Raw genomic sequence first — 23,084 nt, forward strand, 5'->3', positions numbered from 1 at the left:
TCTTGATTGGAAGCTGCTTCTGCTGTTGATCTCCCAGGCCTCAGGCACCTCTTCTGTGTGGTTGCTGTTGCTGGTGGCTCCTGTGCTCCCCGACTTGGTGACTGCCCTTCTTTGTTAGCTGCTGCGGCTAATGACCTTTGTATGTTTTCCTCACATGCATTTTCATTGCCTTGAGGTAGTATTATGGGGTCTGCTGTTCTGGATGCTGTTGCTGATGACGACAGCTCTGCTGATGATTGTGGTGATTCTGCTGCTATTGGTTTATCTGACACTGCTGGTGAGAATATCTGAGCCTTTGCTGCTGCTACTGGTGTTTGTTGTAGCTCTACTGCAGATAATGATGGTTCCACTGTTACAGACAACTCTTGTTTTGGCGGAATTGGGATTGGAGACACTTCCATTACAGATGACTCATTAATCTGCTGATGATTGTGGTGATTCTGCTGCTATTGGTTTATCTGACACTGCTGGTGAGAATATCTGAGCCTTTGCTGCTGCTACTGGTGTTTGTTGTAGCTCTACTGCAGATAATGATGGTTCCACTGTTACAGACAACTCTTGTTTTGGCGGAATTGGGATTGGAGACACTTCCATTACAGATGACTCATTAATAAATTTAAGTATTTCGGCACTAATAATCTTTTTCCCTTTTATGTTCATGTGGAGACCATGTCTTGTGAAGTGCTGTCTTTGAACACTGTTTATCTCCACGAAAGTCGTATTCTGGAAACCTCTACATATTTTCTCAAATAGCCTGTTTGCTGTAACAATCTCGATGTTTACGCACGAGTTTTCCATCAGATCGTGCCTCCTGGGGATACTAACAATGTAGAAATGCACTCGAGGCATCCTTTTGATTGTTTCCTTTAGGATTCTCGTTGCACGCCAAGTTTCATTACAGTAAACATCATTTGCGCCTCCTATTATGATGCAGCTGTTACCCGTCGTTAATATGTTGTCACTGTTTTTCAGAATTTCGCGTAATGGCGCGCCTGGTTTGATGATGCCTGTTACATTAAGGTCTGGGTGATTTCTTCTCATAATTTCCGTAACTCCTCTCCCATGACTATCTGCAAAAATATATGTCTGTTGCTTGTATCCTTGTTTATGCATAACGTGGTTGTTTACTTTTTTTTCCTTACGAATATTTACATGTTTTATTTGTCAAACAATATTTTGAATTTATTCATATCAAATCCACACTGAAAATTACATTGGTGCTACTAGCTGCTTATTGAAATAACACATCTGTCATTTATACAATCTGCTGTAGCATCTTTGATGACCTTAGTAGTAGCAATTCTTTCTAAGATCTCCAAAAGTATCTGAGTCCACTGGCTTTGATCCACTCTTTAACAGCTGCTCTTAATCATGGTACAGTAATTAAGGCACACTCTTGCTTCAATGGTAATTCACAACTTTGTTGTTTGCCCTTCCACGAGACCTTCTTGCAGTCCATGTAATTCACTGTAGCTCTGTAAAACAAAGGAAATACATTTACTTGTCTGGGTTCCAAGAATATTAAGAGTAATTAGAATGAACAATCCCTTTTAAAAGACTTACCTGCTTTGCGACATTTCTTAACTGTTCAGCCATGGCATTTCCTGTTTCTTGTACAAGTTTTGACAGGAAGCCAGTTGGATTTCTCAAAAGTATATGTGGATGGTCATATTCCTGGAAGAGATATTTGATTTGTACAATGTTTTATACTCTATGACTCATTTTCTAAGAAAGTCTCTGAAAATATGTAAAAGCATACAAATACTGTAGATTATTGAGCAAAAATTGGGAAGACACATGTTGAAATTAATAAGCAAGATGTAACTAAACATTAGTGTGCTCAAAGCCATCATTATTTACTGCTCGATTTGTTTATTTAACCTGGTCATATTAAAACCCATAATGGAAGCAATATTAAGGTGGTGACAAATGTAACCAGGTCATAATTGGCAGATGTGCAGATGGCATCAGAAAACATGCAGGAGTAACACAACTGTGCAGTGGATGGCATATAGCTGATGATGAAGATTATATTGGTGGGAAATGTCTTTTTGGTTAGCCATTACATAATTGCTCACACGCAAGTTGCTGTGGCTGACATTACGTTATGACACCTACATTAGGCATTATATAAAAGTGAGCAGAGTGAGGCAACATTTATAAGATTGAAAGATCATATTTTAAAAATGCAACTACCCAGTTTCTGATAGTAAAAAAGATCTAAAATTTTGTTCTTATAGTAATGTCGTATCAAATCCAAAAAATGTAATTCTTCCAGGTGAATGCAACACATGGTCCACTAACTGAGTTGAAAAAGTTGCAAGGTGGAAACAGCTGTATGTGTATGAAGCAACTATGATGGCACCCACATTAGGTAATTTAAGGAAACCCATTTATGTGGGAATTACTTCTCAGGACTGCAGGATGTAGGTTTGGAAACCACCTTCTCTTGAGCTCCCTGTTCCACCTCTTCTATGTGGTAATAAACAGCCAGGTAATATTACATGCTTTCTACATGTAATAATGTCATATTCTATAGTCAGAGAAAATTTTCTCTCTTTCTTAGATTCTGCTCCATGAACAACTCATGGGTAACATAAATTTGTGTGCAGTCTTGCAGGGCATAAAGATACCTCAACCTCTAAAATTCATTTGTGTGATTCACTTGCTTCTGATATTCAACCCGCCAGGATAGCCGAGGCTGCTAAGGTGCTACTTCCTGGACTCGGGTAGGTGCGCCGGCCCCAGATCGAATCCACCCGGTGGATTAACGATGAGGGCCAGTGTGCCAGCCTGCCTGGATGTGGTTTCTCACATCTCACTAGGTGAATACCAGGCTGGTCCCCATGTCCCGCCTCAGTTACATGGCTCACACACATTTGAAAACATTTGCACTATTTCATGGCTTACACTAGACGCAGACAGCTCGGGTATACTACTTCTGTCCCGGGGAGGTACAGGGTGGCGACAGAAAGGGCTTCCAGCCACCCTCCGATGCTATCATCGCCAATTCCATAGTGACAAGGCTGACCCCACTTTGTAGTGGGGCAAAGGCCCAAAGCAAATGATGACTTGCTTCCGATATTCAAATTAAGGAGCATTCTTGAAGATGATATATTTAACACAACATACGTTTTTACTTGGCAGGTTTTGAAAATAAGTACATACTGAAGGAACTTAGGAGACACTACTTTTATTAAACGAGTTTATGAGACCATAATTTTTGAGATACTTATTAATCACAAGAACTTGCTGAATGAACATAGTGCAACTTACAACCATCGTTCCAGCATCCATTACGAGAACTTTATCTGAATCCATAATCGTGTTAAGTCTGTGAGCTATGGTCAGGACCGTGCAGTGTTTAAATTTTCTGCGAATTGTGGCCTGAATGAGAGCATCTGTCCTGAAATATAAAACAAATTTGACTTGAGCTACATTGTGAAATTGATGAAGCATCTGATTAAACATCTGAGTGGACATAAATCTAACATCAAATTGTATTCTTACTTCTATGGTAGAAACTAGGTCATATTAGTGTACAAAAACCCTGATTTAGTTAGTTTCCTGTAAAGAAGAATTATTTATATGTTTTGGTACCATTTTGAGTAGTTTTTATCGTTTTCCTCCAAAAACAGTAATAATTCAACAACTTAACACTGGATAAAATTTTACATTACACTTTACAGATCTCCTCCAATACTTATTTACACACCTGCTAGTATGACATTTTGTTGTTTACTTAAGAGGACCAGTAATTTTAACTTATACAATGCAGCCAGAACCTTTGGTGTGACACATATTCGTCTCGTATTTCAAACTCTAAAATCAGAGATGGGCTGGATGTATTTCTGAGGTTCTGTATAAAGATTCCTATAGCTATTTTTTGTTACACGATTCATTATAGACACTACCTGACAAAAAATGTGCAACACCTACAAGACATACTCGGATGTCAGTGTAACTTCGTTCACATACACAGCATCGGCGATGTGTAAGTCATAAGAAATAAAAGGATACATTGTCCACTGCAGGCTGTATTGTGCTTCATTAAAATCATGCTGTTAGTTAATTCTGGTAGTGAACCATTATCAAGCACATTTGTTATGCCATGTATTACATCACTGCATGCTTAGACACAAGACAGGGCACAACGTCATACTCATAAATGCGCTGACACTGCCAAGTTCTTCATAAATCTGACTCCATTCTGTAATCACTGCAGTAATGTCACATACTCTCTCAACCCATGAAATTTTACTTTGTTTCCTCCTCCCTGAAACTGTCTATAATTTAGTGAAATATCACGATTTAGTAGTAGCAGAATCCAAATGCAAACCAGTACACTAAGATGCTCACTAAACTGCAGTTTGTTCCACAAATAATGTAAATAAGTTTAATATACACTATGCGATCAAAAGTATCCAGAAACCCTCAAAAACATATGTTTTTCATACTAGGTGCATTGTGCTGCCATCTACCGCCAGGTACTCCATATCAGCGACCTCAGTAGTCTTTAGACTTTGTGAGAGAGCAGAATGGGGTGCTCCGCACAACTCAAGGACTTGGAACATGGTTAAGTGATTGGGTGTCATATGTCTGTACCAAGATTTCCACACTCCTAAACATCCCTAGGTTCACTATTCCCAATGCAATAGTGAAGTGGAAATATGTAGGGACACGTACAGCACAAAAGCAAACAGGCCGACCTCATCTGTTGACTGACAGAGACCACCGACAGTTGAAGGGGGTTGTAATGTGTAATAGGCAGACTTCTGTCCAGACCATCACACAGGAATTCCAAACTGCATCAGGATCTGCTGCAAGTATGATGGTTAGGTGGGAGGTGAGAAAACTTGGATTTCGTGGTCAAGCGGCTGCTCATAAGCCACACATCGCGCCGGTAAATGCCAAACAATGCCTCACTTGGTGTATAGAGCATAAACATGGGATGATTGAACAGTGGAAAAATGTTGTGTGGAGTGATGAATCACAGTGCACAATGTGATGATCCGATGGTAGGGTGTGGGTATGGCGAATGCTGGTAAATGTCATCTGCCAGTGTGTGTAGTGCCAACAGTAAAATTCATTGGCGGTGGTGTTATGGTGTGGTCATGTTTTTCGTGGAGAGGGCTTACACCCCTTTGTTGTTTTGTGAGGCACTATCACAGCGCAGGCCTACATTGATGTTTTAAGCACTTTCTTGCTTCCACTGTTGAAGAGAAATTTGGGGATGGCAACTGCTCATAATGCATGGCCTGCGGCAGAGTGGTTACATGACAATAACATCTCTATAATGGAGTGGGCTGCACATAGTACTGACATGAATCCTATAGAACACCTTTGGGATGTTTTGGAATGCCGACTTCATGCCAGGCCTGACTGACCAACATTGATACCTCTCCTGAGTGCAGCAATCCGTGAAGAATGGGCTGCCATTCCCCAAGAAACCTTCCAGCACCTGACTGCAGATGTGCCTACGAGAGTGGAAGCTGTCATCGAGGCTAAGGGTGGGCAAACACCGTACTGAATTCCAGCATTGCCGATGGAGAGCACCATGAAATTGTAAGTTATTTTCAGCCACATGTCCAAATAGTTTTGATCACATAGTGTAGATTGAATCCTGGGGCAGACCTCTGAGCACACCTGCAGTGGTTCTCATGCAGGAGCCTGAGATATATGTGTCACAGTGTTGTTGGATTTAGTGATTTTTAGAGACAAAAGGAGTTACTGTGTGCTAGCTATAAATACAGAAGATCATGACTTGGGTAATTTTGAACCGTGTTTGGAAATATATGTCATGCACCTGAATGGCACTAGAACAGATAAGCACAACACGCATGGTGGCATATTTCATCCTGTAATTTATATAGATGGAGATGCTGGCTGACAAGGTTGTAGATGTATAATTTGCTTTGTGAAAAATAAAACACTTGGTACAGTTCTATAAAGCAAAGTCCTTCTTTTTTCTCTCCAAAAGTTGTTTTCCACTTCCTAAATGCAGAGGCTATTTGAAAGTAAGGAATGATCGGTTACAAAATGGAAACCACAGTGGACATGAAAACTGTTTTATCAGCAACAGTTAGCTACATCTTCCAACTACTACGCTACATAGTTGCCGCTCCAACTTAGATAACTGTCATAGCGTTGTACCAACTTTCTGATACCGTCATCATAGAAGGCAGCCTCTGATGCTTTCGATCATTTTCTATGCTAGGCTGCAGCTTACTGTCTGTGCAAAAATGTTGGCTTCATAGCTAGTGAATCATCTGAACAGAGATGAAAATTAGAGATAGCCAAGTCCGGGCTGTATGGGGTGATCAAAAACTTCCCATCGAAAATGCTGCAGGGCCATTCTCATTGCCTCTGTTGTGAAGAAGGCAATGCATGATAGTTATATAGATTGGGGCTGCATAAAATTGGGTGAAATTTCCCAGCAGGCACCCATACTATTTTCTAGGCATCTTTATTTGCTCGCTGTGTGCTCAGAACTGAGACAAGTGATGTGACACTACTAACATACTAGAGACACTGGTCAACACATCTGTGCAAACCTTCATCAGATTTTGCCTGTGGTTTCCATTTTGCGACTGAACTTTCCCCTCCTCCCGAACAGCCCTCATACATTGACCTCTTATGTTAAGACTCATTAGAAATTAGTTACCACCGCTAGTAGGGACTACACACATCACAGATGTATTAATTAATCACAGGGATGTGCTTAAGCCTCTTCTGGAACATTTCTTGCTGTAGAGGAACAGTTTATGTATCAATAGAGACTACGAGTCGCAATCTGATTCTTCAAGACAGTGTATAAGCTGTAGCAGTGAACGCTTTACTTAGGATAGCTTACAACCTGACCAAAAACTTGTGTCGGGGCTTTTGATCAAGTGGTCAGCACTTCTGCACTGAGTATCAAAAGTGCTGAGAGATGACTGTGATCGTTAACTGTACAATTTCCATGAAATATGAGCAAGTCTTGGCTCACGGTACCACAGTAACTGCCAAACATACAGTGTACATCTCCAAGGCATCAGCAGAATCATATAGACTGTCAAATGTCCGTACGGCCGTACTCTGAAATGAAGATAAGCAACATAACTGTAACTGACAATGATGAATCTCGTGTGGACTACTGTTGTCACTCTTAGCTAGCCTACTGCATTTTCATCAACATATATCTTGTACTGCATCTTACAAAACAAAATCCAACCACATGATTCACAGCAGGCCCACATTTCTTTTGGATTACGGCAAAGAACGCTTTTCCTTTCCTTCAGTTTGTTACATATTGAGATCCACACAAGCCTGAATTCTGGTCCCTCAAGTCGCCCATTAATGTCCCTCACCAGTAAATACTGATGAAATTTGTACTTTTATTGAAATATGCCACCATGCGATACAGCTTATTCCGTGCAACAACCTGTAGAAGATACAATATTTTTATTTTAGAATAGGATCTACCTTGAGTATAATATGCCTTTGAGCCATGCTGGCTCACACTGATTAGTCGATTGTTAGATTACGGCAGCAGGGCACATTCTTTGGTTGTTCTCCATGTGAGCAGTTCTGACTGGCACAAAGACTGACAGTTGGAACTTGCAGGCCAAATTGGAAGGAGCTCTTGCAGGGTGTGAGGCCGCTTTACCTTGACTGTCTCGAGGCGATAGTAAATGTTTGTATTGTTCTCGGGTCTCCAGCTGGGTGCAGTCATTTTCAAACCACGATATTTCAACAGCGTTCCTTGCCGTCATCTTTAGGTGATACCTCCTTGCCATCATCTTCAGGTGATACCTGCTGGTATCACCTGAAGATAACGGCAAGGAACACTGTCGAAATATTGTGGTTTGAAAATGACTGCACCCGGCTGGAGACCTGAGAACAGTACAAAGAGTTAATTCACCGTGAAAGCCTAAGATCACGCGATAGTAAATGGCTTTTGCAGAGCACAGACTACATTCTGTGGAGATGGTGTTTTTGGTTGGCTGTGGTAATGAAAGGACTCTGGAAATGTGCTTGTGCCAAGCGAGTGGAGATTTGACTGCCACTTCATTACCAGTTCATCAAATATTTTTGGTGAGATTCCTTCTGTGGCTTCTGTGCCTTGTTTTAAAGTTGTAGTGCTGTGACCAGTTTCTCCTTTCCAGAAGGTCTGCTGTGCTTGTTGTTTATGGGGTTTCACTCTGAAAGAACTGAAGTGTACCTTAATGGAAGCAACTCTGTTCATGAAATGCATTTAAGTTGCATGGTCTGTGTTCAGAGCTAGTCGAGTTATGGTAATCATAACTGCCTGTTTAAATTGTTTGTATTTTGAGTGGCTTAACATAGACCATGTTGAGGGCTGAGCTGTGTGCTGTTCTTCCTTTTAAATACAGTGAAGTCTAATTTAATCAGAGTGCCTTTTCATTGTAATCATTTAAACATTTGTAAAACGTTTTAGTGCGGTAAATCTAATTTAATCAGATTGCCTTACACTTCATTTTAATTACGTATTTGTAAAACATTTTGGTGGGGTTGATAGTTGACCCACCTCGAGATTTTTTGTGGTAGATTCTCCTAATATAAGAATGTACTTTTCCATTGTAGGTGTCACAAGCAGCCTCGTAAACCTCGTTTGACAGCTGTGGTTTGGTAGCTTAGCTATTTTAAACAGCTAAGTTTACGTTAGTAAGTGCTACACAATTCATTACTTATGGGTAGTTTCTTACTGGAAAACATGTTAGAAGTCAGTGACTTTTCTTCCATTTCAAAATAGTGTGTAATGCCTGTTCCTGCTGCATAATTAGGACAAGTAACTGTTTTACAATTAATTGTCGAGGCATGTAAGCCTTATTGGGTTTTTTTCATTCCTGTAATCAGAGTGCTACTCAGTTAAGTGCTTTCTTGCTTATCACCATATTTGCTGATTGTATAGATGTTTGTTTTTTATTTATTTATGTTTGGCTCTTAAATGATAATAAAATGAAATATATGCCACCGTTTGTAAAGCAGTGCACTGTTACTAGTTTTCTAAGGTTAGTGCTTAGCCTCTTGTAGTTCATGTTTTACAGAACCTGCCCCATCCACCAGCACACCTGTGGGTGACAAGTTCCACCATCCATGCTGCTGTCATGTTACCCTGCCTGCCTCAGGACTGAACTGTATCTTATAACTTCTCCTGGTTCTGTACTCATGTCAATAACAGGCGTGTTGCTATTGTTGTTACCAAATTTAGAGCAAACATTTAAGATATTATATTTAAAATTCCATTTAAAAATGTTAAGCTTTCGCTCATTAATATGCAGCTTGGCTGACTTCAAATAGCTGTTAATGTTTGACAAATTGCTTAGTTTATTAACTGTTTAAAAGATTTTTAGCTGACATCAACTGTTATTCTCATTTTATCCTTAATATTCGACAAGTTTTTTGATTTCTTACTTGTTTTCAAAAGCTGTTTTACTGATTGTTGATTTTTATTTAAATAACACTCGATCCACCACCCCACCCTGTGCGTGGGTGGTGGGAGGCAACTTTGTAGTCTTTACCATTTTTCATTGCAGACTACGATTCTATGGCAAAATCTACATATTTTTTGTCTGAAGTATTTTCTCACTTTCACCACAGATGGTACAGTAATTGGAGGAATAGAAATGGTTACACAATCGTAATTTACTACATGCTAATCAATGGCCCTCGAATATCCAGTGGTACATGGGACTCCACCTCCATGCTGAAGGGGTAGGACAGGCCAGTATTTCATAACTTCTAATTGGAAACATCTTTCATAACATTATATTCCTCCGACAAATTGAACAGGACACTACTCGATGTGCCACTATGGCCATGTACGCAAGTTACGACCTTTAATAATAGGCAGTACACTGCAACCAGAGTTCACACATGACGCAGATGTAGAACAGATGGTGGATATAAACATTACAATACTAGCACAGTGTTTATTGGATAAGTGCCCGTATGTCCTTAGACATTATTGTCACAATACTGTATTGTCCTAAGCATCATTGATACCACGTGTCAATCCATGGAGAACTTCCTGACACCAATTTTCATAATCAGGTAGCACTGTGTGAGTGGGCATGTCAACAAATGCAAACAACCCCCACGTTCTCTGCCAAGGTACTATTTTGTGATGAGTCTACTTTTACAAACCATTGAGGCATTAATCAGCATAATGTGCATTACTGGAGTGTACAATCCCTACTGGTTATGGCAAGTTGACAATCAACTGTCTTGGTTGGTTAACCTATGGGTTGGCATCATGGGGAGCAAATTCACTGGTCCTTATTTTGTCAATGGCACATTGAATGGAAACAAATATTGAACGCTTTTGGGACAGGAGCTACCAGTACTACTGAAGGATGTTGCCCTGCATGTTTGACAGCCTATGTGCTTTTAGCATGACGACTGTCCAGTGCATTATGTAACTGAATCACAGGGTGTAAAGGCTATAAGTGCTGATACTTCTAACGGTGACAGAGGGTGGTGTACTAAACAACAGCATCAGTACTGAAGTCATTTGCAGATGAATAATTATAGCTATTACAAGTTGTAAGTGTTTTTTTAAAGGTTAGATAAGAACTCCACGTACTCATGGCACAAGCAAGCCATTGATGCACATTTTCCCTGGGCAGTAGGTCAGGTGTTGAAATGTGGCTGCGTGGACGCAAAATGACTCGTCTATATTAGGGTACAGAAATGACTGTGCGGAAAAATCAACTCATAAAGGTTGTGGTGTGTTGGTGGGAAGACTGTTCAACACAAAGTGAAAACAACCAAAACACTGATGCGTGTACATATTAAGGTACCACATATAAAAATACCTGCAGCTATAATGCAAAATACTGATGATTACAGATGCCACAGCTTGTGTGGGAACAAGGTACATATATAAGAACTGTTTTCAGATTTATGAATACCCTTCTTAAAAACTAAGCTGTCCTTGTGTAAAGGTAATAAAGAGGAATTTGAAGTCGGGGATTGACTGTAGAGACACAATGTTTCCACCCATCTTCATTTTTAGGCAATATTAATGGAAGTGTCTCATTTGTTTGGAAGTAGAGGATAGTGCAAAGCATTGCATTTGATTTGTCAGCCGTATAATTAAATAAATCTGAAAACTCAAGGGGGAAGAAAACATCAGATCTTGTACCTCTAGAAGAGACTCTCATATTACCAAAGATCTGGTCAATTACCAACAAACATTGATCAATCATTGAACGTAAAGCACTAGAGAGTTCATTTTATGACAGGTCTTGTAATAAATAATGATACAGCAATGTAGGTACTCACTCTGGATCAACGTTGGCAGTGGCTTCATCAAGCACCAGGATCCTATTATTCCTAAGTATGGCTCTCGCCAGACACACCAGCTGCCTCTGGCCCACACTGAAGTTACTACCACCTTCCGTCACCTGGAAGTCCAGTGTCTGTATACTTGACTTGAGCTTCACCTGTAAGGTTATGGAGAAAAGTGAGTGTAATAAATATGCGTAATTCACTTGAGGAATTTTGGTGCAACCATGGCAAGCTACATATAAATTTATAATGGGCAGCATAATTAAATGAAGCAATATGGTTCCAGAGACCTTTTCAAGTCTCAAACGTCTGTGATGTGTGTATCCAGAGTGATGTGATGAATGAAAATTTGTACCAGGGTTGGGATTTGAACCCAGATCTCCTGATCAGTAGGCAGATGTGCTAACCACTATACCACCTTGCCACACTGGGTTTGCACAACCACATGGTTTGCCCTAGCACATCTCACTCGTCAACCCAAATTCACATTCATTAGGGGAAATACCAAGTGGGCTGAGGTGTGAATGGGAATTTGCAGAGGGAGGGAGGTGTGCTGGGGTAGTTCTTGTAGTTGTACAAAGCCACTGTGTGAGGATGGCGTAGTGGTTACCACTTCTGCCTACTGAGCATGAGACCCGGGTTCAACTCCTGGCCTTGGTAGAAATTTTCATTCATTGCTTCAGTCTGCATACATACATCAAAGGCAATTTTATTCAAACATCATCTGTTCAGTGCTGTAAGCAGGCACTGATGATTCGTCAGAAACTTACATCATACATAATGTAAAAATTTACTTGCTACATTTGAACAGTTTATTCTGTACCAGCGTTCCACATTCTGATATTAAAAATAGAACTTCTGCAATTTTAATGGGTCATTAGTATTAGATTCTGAAAATGTGTATAATAGTTTACCAAGAATTGTAATGAATCAAGAGGAGTGAGATAATCAAGCTGTTGAAACTCTGCACTGGTGTTTAAGTCTTGTTCAGATATCCATTCTGCCATCTCAACTCAGGTTTTCTAAGGGTTCCCAGAATATCTACAGGTGAATGGCAGAATGATTAGTTTGAAGAGCCAAACATTGTCCAATCTGAACTAATGTTCCATTGCTAACATTCTCAGAATTGACAAGATGTTAACTCTAATGTTCCATTTTGATGTTGGATTATTTGCTTTAGTAAAAGTCTTAGGAAGCAGGTGGAAGAAACTGCAATATACAAAGTAAAACTGATTGTACTAATAGAGTTACTGGGAAAATGCAAGGTACATCATAGAGGCTTAGGAAAGAGGAATGAAATTTTCAAGACTCTACTCCATTTATCCTAAGTCCAATCCCAACGTAAACAAACATAGTTGCGGTGACCGGTCAGGTCTTAGCACAAGTTCACGGGTGTTGTTACGCCATTGGAAGTAGAATCTAATTATGTATTACACATTTTGTGCTATACTACTGATATGAAACTTTAAGATATTCTAAAAAGCATTAACAGACAGCAATAGTTTTGCTGGCCAGCATGCTACATGCTTACAAACTCTTATTTCAAACCTCAGTGCACAGTCGTTTTCTCTGAACAATTTTCTGCATGACGTTATGGCTACCTCTGGTTATTGCATGTTGGCTTTGTTTATAAACACTCTCCCAATTTCTCCTTTGAATACAAAATGCCAATGTGCTTAAGTTTTCATCTTCTTTTTTATAAATTTAAGAAACATGGCACAGTATCATTATAAAAATATCACCAAATGTATACAGCTCTGGCTGCATAGTAGCTATCGTAACTGACATGTAATCGTGAAGTTATGGGTTCAATTTCCCTGTATGTTAATTTTTAATGCATATTTAAATGGCATCCTGTGTTGTGAACTTTACAGTAAATGGAGTGTTGGAGTGTGCAGAAGGAAATAAATTTTTGTATGCAACAATGCACAACACACCATTCCTCAGATTGTAAGTGGTGATCTTCCTGTGTATGAGCATTAAGTTACATTCACACATTCTGAAGAAACATACAGAGTAGTAGAGCGCAAAGAAGCTCTCCCATTGTGAGTCACCCCAACCGCTGCTCGGCATTCATGTGGCCCGTCATTGTAATGTTTCTCACTTGTTCATGTTTCCCATGTGTATGGTGAAAGTAGCTGAAACTGTATTGTGTTCTTTTGTGGAACACAGAAGAGGAACACCATTAAAGAGCTGTGCAAAACTGATAGTTCTCGATGTTTCTGAGAAGTTATCAGAACAACATCAATTGCTACCAGTAGAGGAACTTGCAGCAGTGACAGCAAAGTTTACAACTGTTTCTGTGATAAGTGTAACATGTCACTGCTGAATGCTGGTGGGATGCAGAACAACATGTAACAAAAGAAGATGACAAAATATGTCACTTGGATGGTTCCACAGATTGTGTTGTTGATTGGTTACTCATCAGTGCTGAAGGTGGCAGTTCTGCTGAGGAAAGTCTTCATCAGATTCAGATTCAGAGATGGAAGGATTTTAAAGGTTACCGCATGGCTAATTTCAACTAAGTGTCATTGTCAAGCACATTTGTCACACCTGTATTTCTTGTCAGTTTCAAATCACTCTTCATTATGAGTAAAAAGTGGCGATATTCTGAAATTTTACAAATGGATCCATACTACAGAGACACCTTTTAAGGTCATATTCTGAACTTTGCTGTACATACAATGATATGTTAACTCCAAGTGTTTTTCATCTGCTCTCTCAAAAAATGCAATGTGTAAGCAATGATATTACTTAAAGATGTACGAGGGGCATTCAGTATCTATTGCAACACATTCTTTTTTTTTCTCCGCCAATTTTGGTTGGAAAAAATGCAGAATTTGTTGTGGGCATCATGGAATATTCTCATTTCAGACACTATCATTTCATGAACTTTCGATAGGTGGTGGAGCTATAAATGGTGTCTGTAATAGAAGTGCGTTCCATCGTTCCATGCAGAGAGATGTTGTTGAGTTTGTTTTGGTGGGAAATTAGAGCATCACAGATATTCATAGGCACCTGCAGAATGTCTACAGAGACCTGGCAGTGAACAAAACTATGGTGAGTCATTACGCGAGTTGTCTGTCGTCATTGCAACAAAGTTGCACAAATCTGTCCGATCTCCCTTGTGCAGGCCAGCCAGAATAGCTGTGACCTCTACAATGTTGGAATGTGTGGATACTCTCATTAGAGGCAATCAGTGAATCACAAACAAACACCTCACTTCCGAACCAGACATCTCTGGTGGTAGTACTGACACAGTCTTCCACCAGTTTGGGGTACTGAAATGCATGTTGACGCACTTAACAGAAGACCACAGAAGACAATGAAGGACCATCTGTGCAGAATTGTTTGCACATTATGAGCACATAGTGACATTTTTCTTTGTTCAACATCATCACAGGTGATGAAACATGGATTCATCACTTTGAACTGGAAACAAAACAGCAATCCATGGAGAGGCATCGCATCACTTCCCATCCAAAGAAAATGTTGAAAGCCATCCCCTCAGCTGGTAAATCATGGTGATGATCTTCTGAGACTCTGAAGGGGCTATTATGTTTGATGTCCTGCCTCATGGTGCAGCAATGAACTCTGGAGTCTATTGTGCAACCATCAGGAAATTCAAGAAACGACTCCAGCATGTTCATCACCACAAAATTGCAAAACAAACCACTCCTTCTTTGACAACAAAAGGCCTCACACAAGTCTATGCGCCAGAGGGGAGCTCACAAAACTTCATACGATTGTTCTTCCTGATTTATCCTACAACCCCGATCTTGCCTGCTCCAACCTCCATATGTTTGGCCCATTGAAGGATGCACTCCATGGGGGCAGTAGATGGATGATGGGGAGATTAGTGATACAGCAAGATGTTACCTTCAATGTTAATCAGTAGAGTGGCACCAAGCAGGCATACATGCCCTCCCATTAAGGTGGCATAAGGCCATCATTCTGAATGGAGATTATGTTAAAAAATATGTTTTTTAGTCAAAAGAGTGGGTAACATAAGGTGTATTGGAATTCTGATTAAAACTGACCTGCTTTCATATAAAAACTTATTCCATTACTTATTGAAGGCTACCCATACAAATTCACTGAACTGGAATTGCATTAAACAAAATTTCAGACTATTTTAATGTATAGTGATTGTGCTTACATTGTATGTACTGATATGACAATGTTTACTACATATTCACAATGACGTGACATCTCTGAATATTTACAACATTCCCTGATGTATCTCAGTTAATTATTAGGATTCAGTGGTTACAGAGAAAGTCGTTCACTATACAGCAAGGAGAACTCAGTGATACAGCAAGTGTCATAGTAAGGTGCCTCACTGAGCGAGGTTTAAAGTACCTACAGGCCCACTACATGGGCATTCATCATACACAGAGGCTCACTATGTGACCATATTCCAAAATACTGTATTCAATGCGGTTAACACAAGCCATGAATTTTACTGTTTGACTGCTGTTGTGGAGAAAACGAGACATCTGGAAAGTCATACTTCTGTACCAGCTGAATAACAGGCAGGAGCTTCGGAATTCACTTTGGGTTTATTTCCATCAGGAAAAGCATGCTTCATGATCATATTAATGAGAACCAAAGCAGAAGAAATGGAGCAATGGTCATAAATTTTTAATCTGTTTATTGCAGATCGATATCAGCTACTGTGTAGCTATCTTCAGTGGAGTTACTTCAGCAAGATTATATTCAAGTCATGATGACTCATCATAAATAAAATCACTCATGGTACTACATTCCCATTTGAAGTAACAAACAGGTATACTGTTTGTTATTGTGGTACTATGTGCAATTTTATTTATGGTGAGTCATCATGACTTGAATATAACTGGACTGAAGATAGCTCACACTAGCTGAAATCGATTTGCAATAAAGAGATTAAAAATTTATGACCGATGATCCCCTTCATCCTTCCTTTGACATACTAAATTCACTTCTTGTAGAATAGCAATGTTTCATTACATTACTATTTTTTACAAGATGAGTGAGAGATTTTCCAGCAAGTCACTCAGTTCGTAAATTTGCTGATTGAATGGTCAAGGACAGAAAACATGTAATCGCCTGAGTTAGGTGATAACTGTTCATTAATGTCAACAGAATAGACCACAAGAGATTTTTGTTTTTGCCGTTATAAAGGTTGATTTGATGCTACTGGAGTCAAGAGAGCATGAGATGTTTTCAGTTAGGTTTGTGGCACTAGTATTCCTAAACACAACACACAGAAGAAGAAATGACCCAAGTATTGCTTGAACAATATGTGTATAGTTTCATGAGGTCCACGAGAACATGATAAACTACTTCAGCTGCACATAGGTCAAAAGAATGTTTTATAAAAGGTTATTTTCAACTTGAAGTGGTTAGAGTATATAGTCAGTAGCGACTACAGCCCAACTTTAATGCATTATCAGAATTCGCTTCCTGTTTGTACAGCAGGGCCACTGAGAATAACTTTGATCAGTTACATTTTGAAATGTCGAAATGTGCACTTAATATATGGCTATGGTTTCCATCAAGTTAATTCAACAGACTTACGAGCCCCACAATTCAGCGGCTGTTTTATAAAGGAACAGCCAAACTCAGTCACTGGTGAAACAGGTCACATAGTTGCATACAACAAAGATGGGGGGAAGAAATGTACAGAAGAAATGTTGTGTATATTTTCAAAATGTTTTTCCATCACAGGAACATATCTACAGTTCACTGACCATAATCTTGCATTTTCTGTATTGCTCATCATTCTCATGGATGAAATACGAACAAAGGTACTGCATTCATACAGTAATTACAGAAATATCATCACTTAATGATTCTCTTCATTTACCTTCTGTATTTTGTAATGATCACTATACTTGGAGAAAGCCAAATCCATCAACATTTTTTGCAGCCAGTTTATTACCAACTGTATTTTTCCAGGGTTCATTATGTTAGAACTCAGTTATATAGGGAGATAAACTGTAAAATGTATTGTGAGGTTGTCTTTTAGAAGGGTTTTTATGTTGAAGTAAAAAAAATTAAAGGGATAACAGATAATTTAGTTTTATATATTTCGCCTGTGTATTGCTACTTTCTTGTAGATTTAAAATGCAGCTTGTCACTATCTTCTCTCCTTTCCAGTCATAACTCTCCTTACATGTTTCAGTTCCTAGGGTGAAATCCAGGCCTGTACAATTTAATTTTATAAGCTCTTGATAATCCAGCATTAAAAAGAAATAGAAAACCATGAAAGAGATATTTCTATAAGAATTATATTATCAAATTATCGTAAAATGTTTGAAAAAGTATATAGTCTGTGGTTCTTCAAGAGAAAGAGATTTTCTGGAATGAAAGGGGATTCTGATTTCCTTTATTGGTTTCAAACTATTAATAAGGGATTTACTACTTTCGATTAATATATACTGCTGACAGATAAATTGAGTAGTGCAGAGGAACTACATTATGACTGTCAACAAATCCCTGAAACAGAAAGCTACGGAATGAGGTCTATGTGGTCAAAGCAATAAATAGTTAAGAAAACAGTAAAAGGTACCCACTATAAGTGTTTAGTTTTAGTGCAAAGAGAGTCGCAACATGAAAAAAATTCATGTTCCAACAACACTCTGCATAATATTTCCCTTTAGACAATTCCATACAATTCAATAACCTTTGCCCGCCCTATGAGCTATACTGCAATGTCTGTGTTTCAGAGATCCAAAAGAAACAGTTGAGTTTTACTTGCCATAGCAGAAATATGAAGCTTTCCTTTCGATATATGTATATGAATTACGGGTACCATAAGTTTTTCAGAGATCCTGTTTTCTTACACATTTACAATGCAAAAGTACATACCATTACTCAGAAGAAATAAATTTATTTGATATGAAATGTATTATTCTTCTTAGCCTTGTAAAAATGAAACAGTGAAATGGTAAATATAATCCTCAAGGTAAATAGTGATTTCAGTCAAGGATCCTAAAGTGTTCCATTTATGGCACTCTCAGACAGGTGACTGTTACTGAAACAATGTTTCAGGTATGGAGACATTTCTCATATGGTAACAGTTTCAGAACTGATTTGTTATGAGCAATTAAAGTGCAGATAATAACTCTTGGCATCTTACATGTAACAGCTTTTGCATCCACACACATTTAAATATGTCTTCAGTGAATAAAAATTAAAATAATTTAACCAGTGCAGTTTTAGATGTTATTTCAGAACTCAGCAACAATATGACAAATCCAGGGAATCTAACTGGAAAATTTAATGTTATAACTGTTCTTAGCCTGGGTGGATCTGTTGCAGCTAATATTATCATTGTTGTCACACTCATTGTTGTGTTTTATTTTTGGCCATTTTAGTTTGGTTTGTGGAGTTTACAAAGTTTGTGTAGCATTGTGTTGTGTCAAAGTAATATGAATGAAGAAGATAAGAATTCATATATTCATTAAGAAATATATACTATGCCTTTGAAGAAACTAACTAAAACACGAAAGAAGTTGCATTAGTGATGCTTCAGAACATTTAAGACTGCAATCAGGTGAAACAGGAGAACCTTGTAAGTGTAAAAAAAAAGTTTCTGATCTTGTTAGCAATCAAAATAAAAGGAATCTTATTAATGAAATGAACCAATATCATCTTGAAATAAATTTCTGTTTAAGCAGTGTAATTGCATTAATCCCTGTACAGTGCAGGTGTCCCACAAGAGAAGAGCAGGAGGCCCAGTTTTGAGATTCATTTTATAAATTCAGTGTTTATATTACCCTTCATGGAACTGTCTAACAAATACATGTGTGCAAGCATGGCTTAAAGAAGGGCAAGGTAAATCATTTACTCAAGAGACTTAAATGTGGACACCAATCTCTGTGAGACAGCCAAGGAAAACACAGAACTTAAGCACAGGCCTTAACAGATGGAATTTGTGAAGCAGTAGGACGACACATTAGTTCACTTAAAGGTCACAACAACCACAATAATTTGACAAAGTCAGAAAAAATCTACCCACCTGAGACCATGAATATAAAAGACAGTCCAGTATATTCAAGGAGTAGTGTAAAGATAAGAATGTATCTTAAGAAACATTCGTATAAGTTATGGATGTCTGCAGTCTGATACTTGTGGTTCCTGTGATGAGTATGCAGCCAAGAAAAAAATTTGGAGAAGAAACTGACTTCAACATCATCCACTGAAAAGAACATATGGCTTCATCCTGAACTTTGTTCCAATGAAAGACCACATGAACTGCATCTTAGCTAAAAATTGTTCTATGACAGGAAGAAAAAAAAGCATAGAATGAATGTCATAAGAAACCGTTTAAACTACTGACTACACTAAAAATTTCCTTTGCCAAAATATAAAGACAAATGAAGTTTATTATAAACAGTATTTGTCTGTATTTAGTCTCAATGTTCATGTTTTGGTAACAGGGAATGGTTATTTTTATATGCATCCAAAGAGCACAGGCTGGAAAGGAATAAAGGAAGTTTCACTGCTCGTCCCTGTTTTGTACCATTTTCTTAATCTAGAAGTCAGACATCTGGAGATCTTTTGTCACTCCTGCAGAGGGAAAAATGAAAATGCCATTATATTCAGATTCCTTCACCAACTAGTCCATACAGATGAAGCCTGGGTGACTTCACTATTTGTAGTCACTGATGTTGAGGACCAGCCTGAAATATTCAAAGGATGGATAGTGAAGCTGTATAATACAACAAACAAGAAGAAACTCCCTTTCCAGTATAGGCCAATAAGAGAACTAGATGTATCACGATGTACACTGAGCTGACAAAAGTCATGGGATACCTCCTATATAGTGTCAGACCTCCTTCTGGTTGGGAGAGTGCAGCGACTCAATGCAACATGCACTCAACAAGTCATTGGAAGCCTGCTGCAGAAATATAGACACATGTTGCCTCTGTAGCAGGCCGTAATTTCAAAAGTGTTGATGGTGCAGGATTTTGTGCACAATCTCACCTCTCGATTATGTCTCATAAATGTTTGATGGGATTCATGTCAGGCAATCTGGGTAGCCAAAACATTCATTCAAATTGTCCAGAACGTTCTTCAAACCAGTCATGAACACTTGTGACCCAGTGACATAACATTGTTGTTTGGGAACATGATGTCCATGAATGCCCGCAGGTGGTCTCCAAGTAGCTAAACATTACCATTTACAGTCAATGATCGGCTCAGTTGGACCAGAGGAGCCAGTACATTCCATGTAAAGAGAGCCCATACCATTATGGAGCTACCACCAGCTTTCATGGTGTGTGTTGACAAGTTGGGTCCATGGCTTCATCGAGTCTGCACCACACTCAATCCCTACCATCAGAAATTACCAACTGAAATCAGGGCCCATCTGATGAGGCCATAATTTTCCACTTTTCCAGGGTCCAACCTGTAAGTTTACGACCCCAGGAGAGGCACTGCAGGCTATGTCATGCTGTTAGCAAAGGCAATCACAGCTGTCGTCTGCTGCCATAGCCCATTAACACCATATTTCGCCACTCTGTCTTAACGAATACTTTCATCATACATCCCACATAGGTTTCTGCTGTTGTTTCATGCAGTACTGCTTGTCTGTTGGCACTGACATCTCTACAAAAGGCCGCTGCTCTCAGTCTTTAAACGAAGGCAGTCAGCCACTGTGTTGTCCTTGTCAGAGGTAATACCCGAAATTTGGTAACGTCAGCACACTCTTGAAATTGTGGATTTCAGAATATTGAATTCCATAATGATTTTGAAATAGACTGTTCCTTGCATCTAGCCGCAACTACAACTTCACGTTTGAAGTCTGTTAATTTCCGTTGTGTGGCCACAATCATGTTGGAAACCATTTCACATGAATCACCTGAGTACAATAGACAGCTCTGCCAATGCACTGCTCTTTTGTAGCATGTGCACATGATACTACTGCCAATTGTTTACATGCATATCACTATCCCATGACTTTTGTCACATCACTGTAATGCAGCACAGATTTAGTTCACAAGCAACTACAACGGAGCCTATGAAAATGCTTCTTTACTACTTCCTGGAAAGAAAAGGTGAGTTACAAACATGAGAAAGGGCAGCTTAAGCCACCCCAAAGATGGTAGAGTAGTTCCGTTACAACTACATGCGTTGAATCTTTTTTCATTTCACAATGTCACTTCCTATTTTTAAGTATTATAATTATGCTATTCTGATTATTTTACAGGTGATCTTAAAGTATCTACTGAAAAACACAGAGATTGACAGAACCTGAAAAGAATTTGCTGTAGTGAACTGCAAGTATATGTCACATGAGTCCCACCCATTAAAAAGGACAAAATAATATTCATAATGCATTGTTATAAGATTACATCAGATAATTCACTGTAATGAGAGTTCACTTTAGTGGTAAATGCTTGAAATCTAGAGGCTACTTAAAATATCTTATAACTTCTCATATTTTTACCTCTGTTCAATCTGTATTCATGATAAAAATGCATCATGTTGTTGTACACCTTAATCAGATGTACGGGGTGTACATTAAGTCTGAGAACACATTCAATTATTTATTGAACAATAACTAGACATTGTACAGATGTCATACATATTGCATTTTGAAGAGAAACTCTGAAAGTTTTTTTTTTTTACAAACATTTGATAGGTGAACCATGGGTGATTCCGTAGACATCAATACGGTAATCAAATTCTTGCCATACCCGTCACAGCATGGCATCGTCGACTGTAGCAGGTGCTTCCCATATTCTCTCCTGGAACTCTGCTACAGCACATGGTAGAGGCGGTACATACACCAGATCTTTAATGTGTCCCCACAGAAAAGAGTCACACAGAGCGATATCTGGTGATCGGAGAGGCCATTCCATGAATCAGCTTTCCCCTTCTGTAGCACGGCCGATCCATTGATGCGGCAGCTCCATTTTCAGCTACCCAAGAACTTCACGATGAAAATGGGGTGGAGCCCCATCCTGCTGAAAAATGAACGGAGAGTCTGGTTGCATTTGAGGCATCAGCCATTGCTGCAACATGTCCAAAGTATGAATATCCAGTGACAGTACTCTCGGCGAAGAAGAATGGCCCGTACAGTTTTCGAGGTGACTAGGCACAAAAAAAAATTTGCCTTTGGGGAATCACACCCAAATTCAATGCATTCTTGTGGATGCTTTGTACCCCAGATTTGACAATTATGCCTGTTCACTTTCCCATTAGCGTGAAAACTAGCTTTGTCACTAAAAATTAAGCGATCAACAATGCCATCCCCATCCTCATTCAGCTGTTAACAAAATTCAAAACGCTTGTCTTCGTCATCATCATTGAGCTTCTGCACTAGCTCCTATTTGAATGGTTTCATAGACAGCTTCTGTTGCAGGACTTTCCACACTGTCATTGGAGCCATTTTGAGTTCACAGGATGCACAATGCACTGATTTCTTTGGACTCCTTATGAATGTCTCTCGTATGCACTCCACATTCACTTCACTCACACTGGGACATCCTCTTCTCTTTGCTGGGCACAAGCAACCCATCATAATGAATTTGTTGTGTCAATGGTAAATGGCCTTCCTTGTTGGTGGCTTCTTACCATACTTGGTTCTAAACATCCGTTGAAAAGCTGTAGCACATTTGTTTTTGTCGAACTCCAACACACAGAAAGCTTGCTTCAGACGTGAACTCACCTTGTTTGCGATTGGTGCTGACTATCAGCAGATTACCAAACTACACTGTGGCAGTATACATGAAAAAAAACTTTCAGGGTTTCTCTTCAAAATGACTTATGCATGATATCTGTTGAATGTTTGG

The 23,084-nt window shown here is 39.0% G+C and overlaps 1 protein-coding gene across 1 annotated transcript in view; it reads right to left on the bottom strand.

The window, feature by feature from the left end:
• Nucleotides 1–1,155: 1,155 nt before the first annotated feature.
• LOC126458051 (ATP-binding cassette sub-family C member 4-like) overlaps nt 1,156–23,084 on the bottom strand; it is a 401,284-nt gene continuing 379,355 nt past the window's right edge. The window contains exons 24-27 of the mRNA XM_050094849.1: nt 11,290–11,450; nt 3,277–3,406; nt 1,564–1,674; nt 1,156–1,475 (exon numbers count right to left, since the gene is read on the bottom strand). Coding sequence (XP_049950806.1) covers nt 1,413–1,475; nt 1,564–1,674; nt 3,277–3,406; nt 11,290–11,450 — 465 coding nt within the window. The 3' untranslated portion in view covers nt 1,156–1,412. The remainder of the gene's footprint in view (nt 1,476–1,563; nt 1,675–3,276; nt 3,407–11,289; nt 11,451–23,084) is intronic.

This window comes from Schistocerca serialis, chromosome 2 (genome assembly GCF_023864345.2).
Source record: "Schistocerca serialis cubense isolate TAMUIC-IGC-003099 chromosome 2, iqSchSeri2.2, whole genome shotgun sequence".
Taxonomy (NCBI): Eukaryota; Metazoa; Arthropoda; class Insecta; order Orthoptera; family Acrididae; genus Schistocerca; species Schistocerca serialis.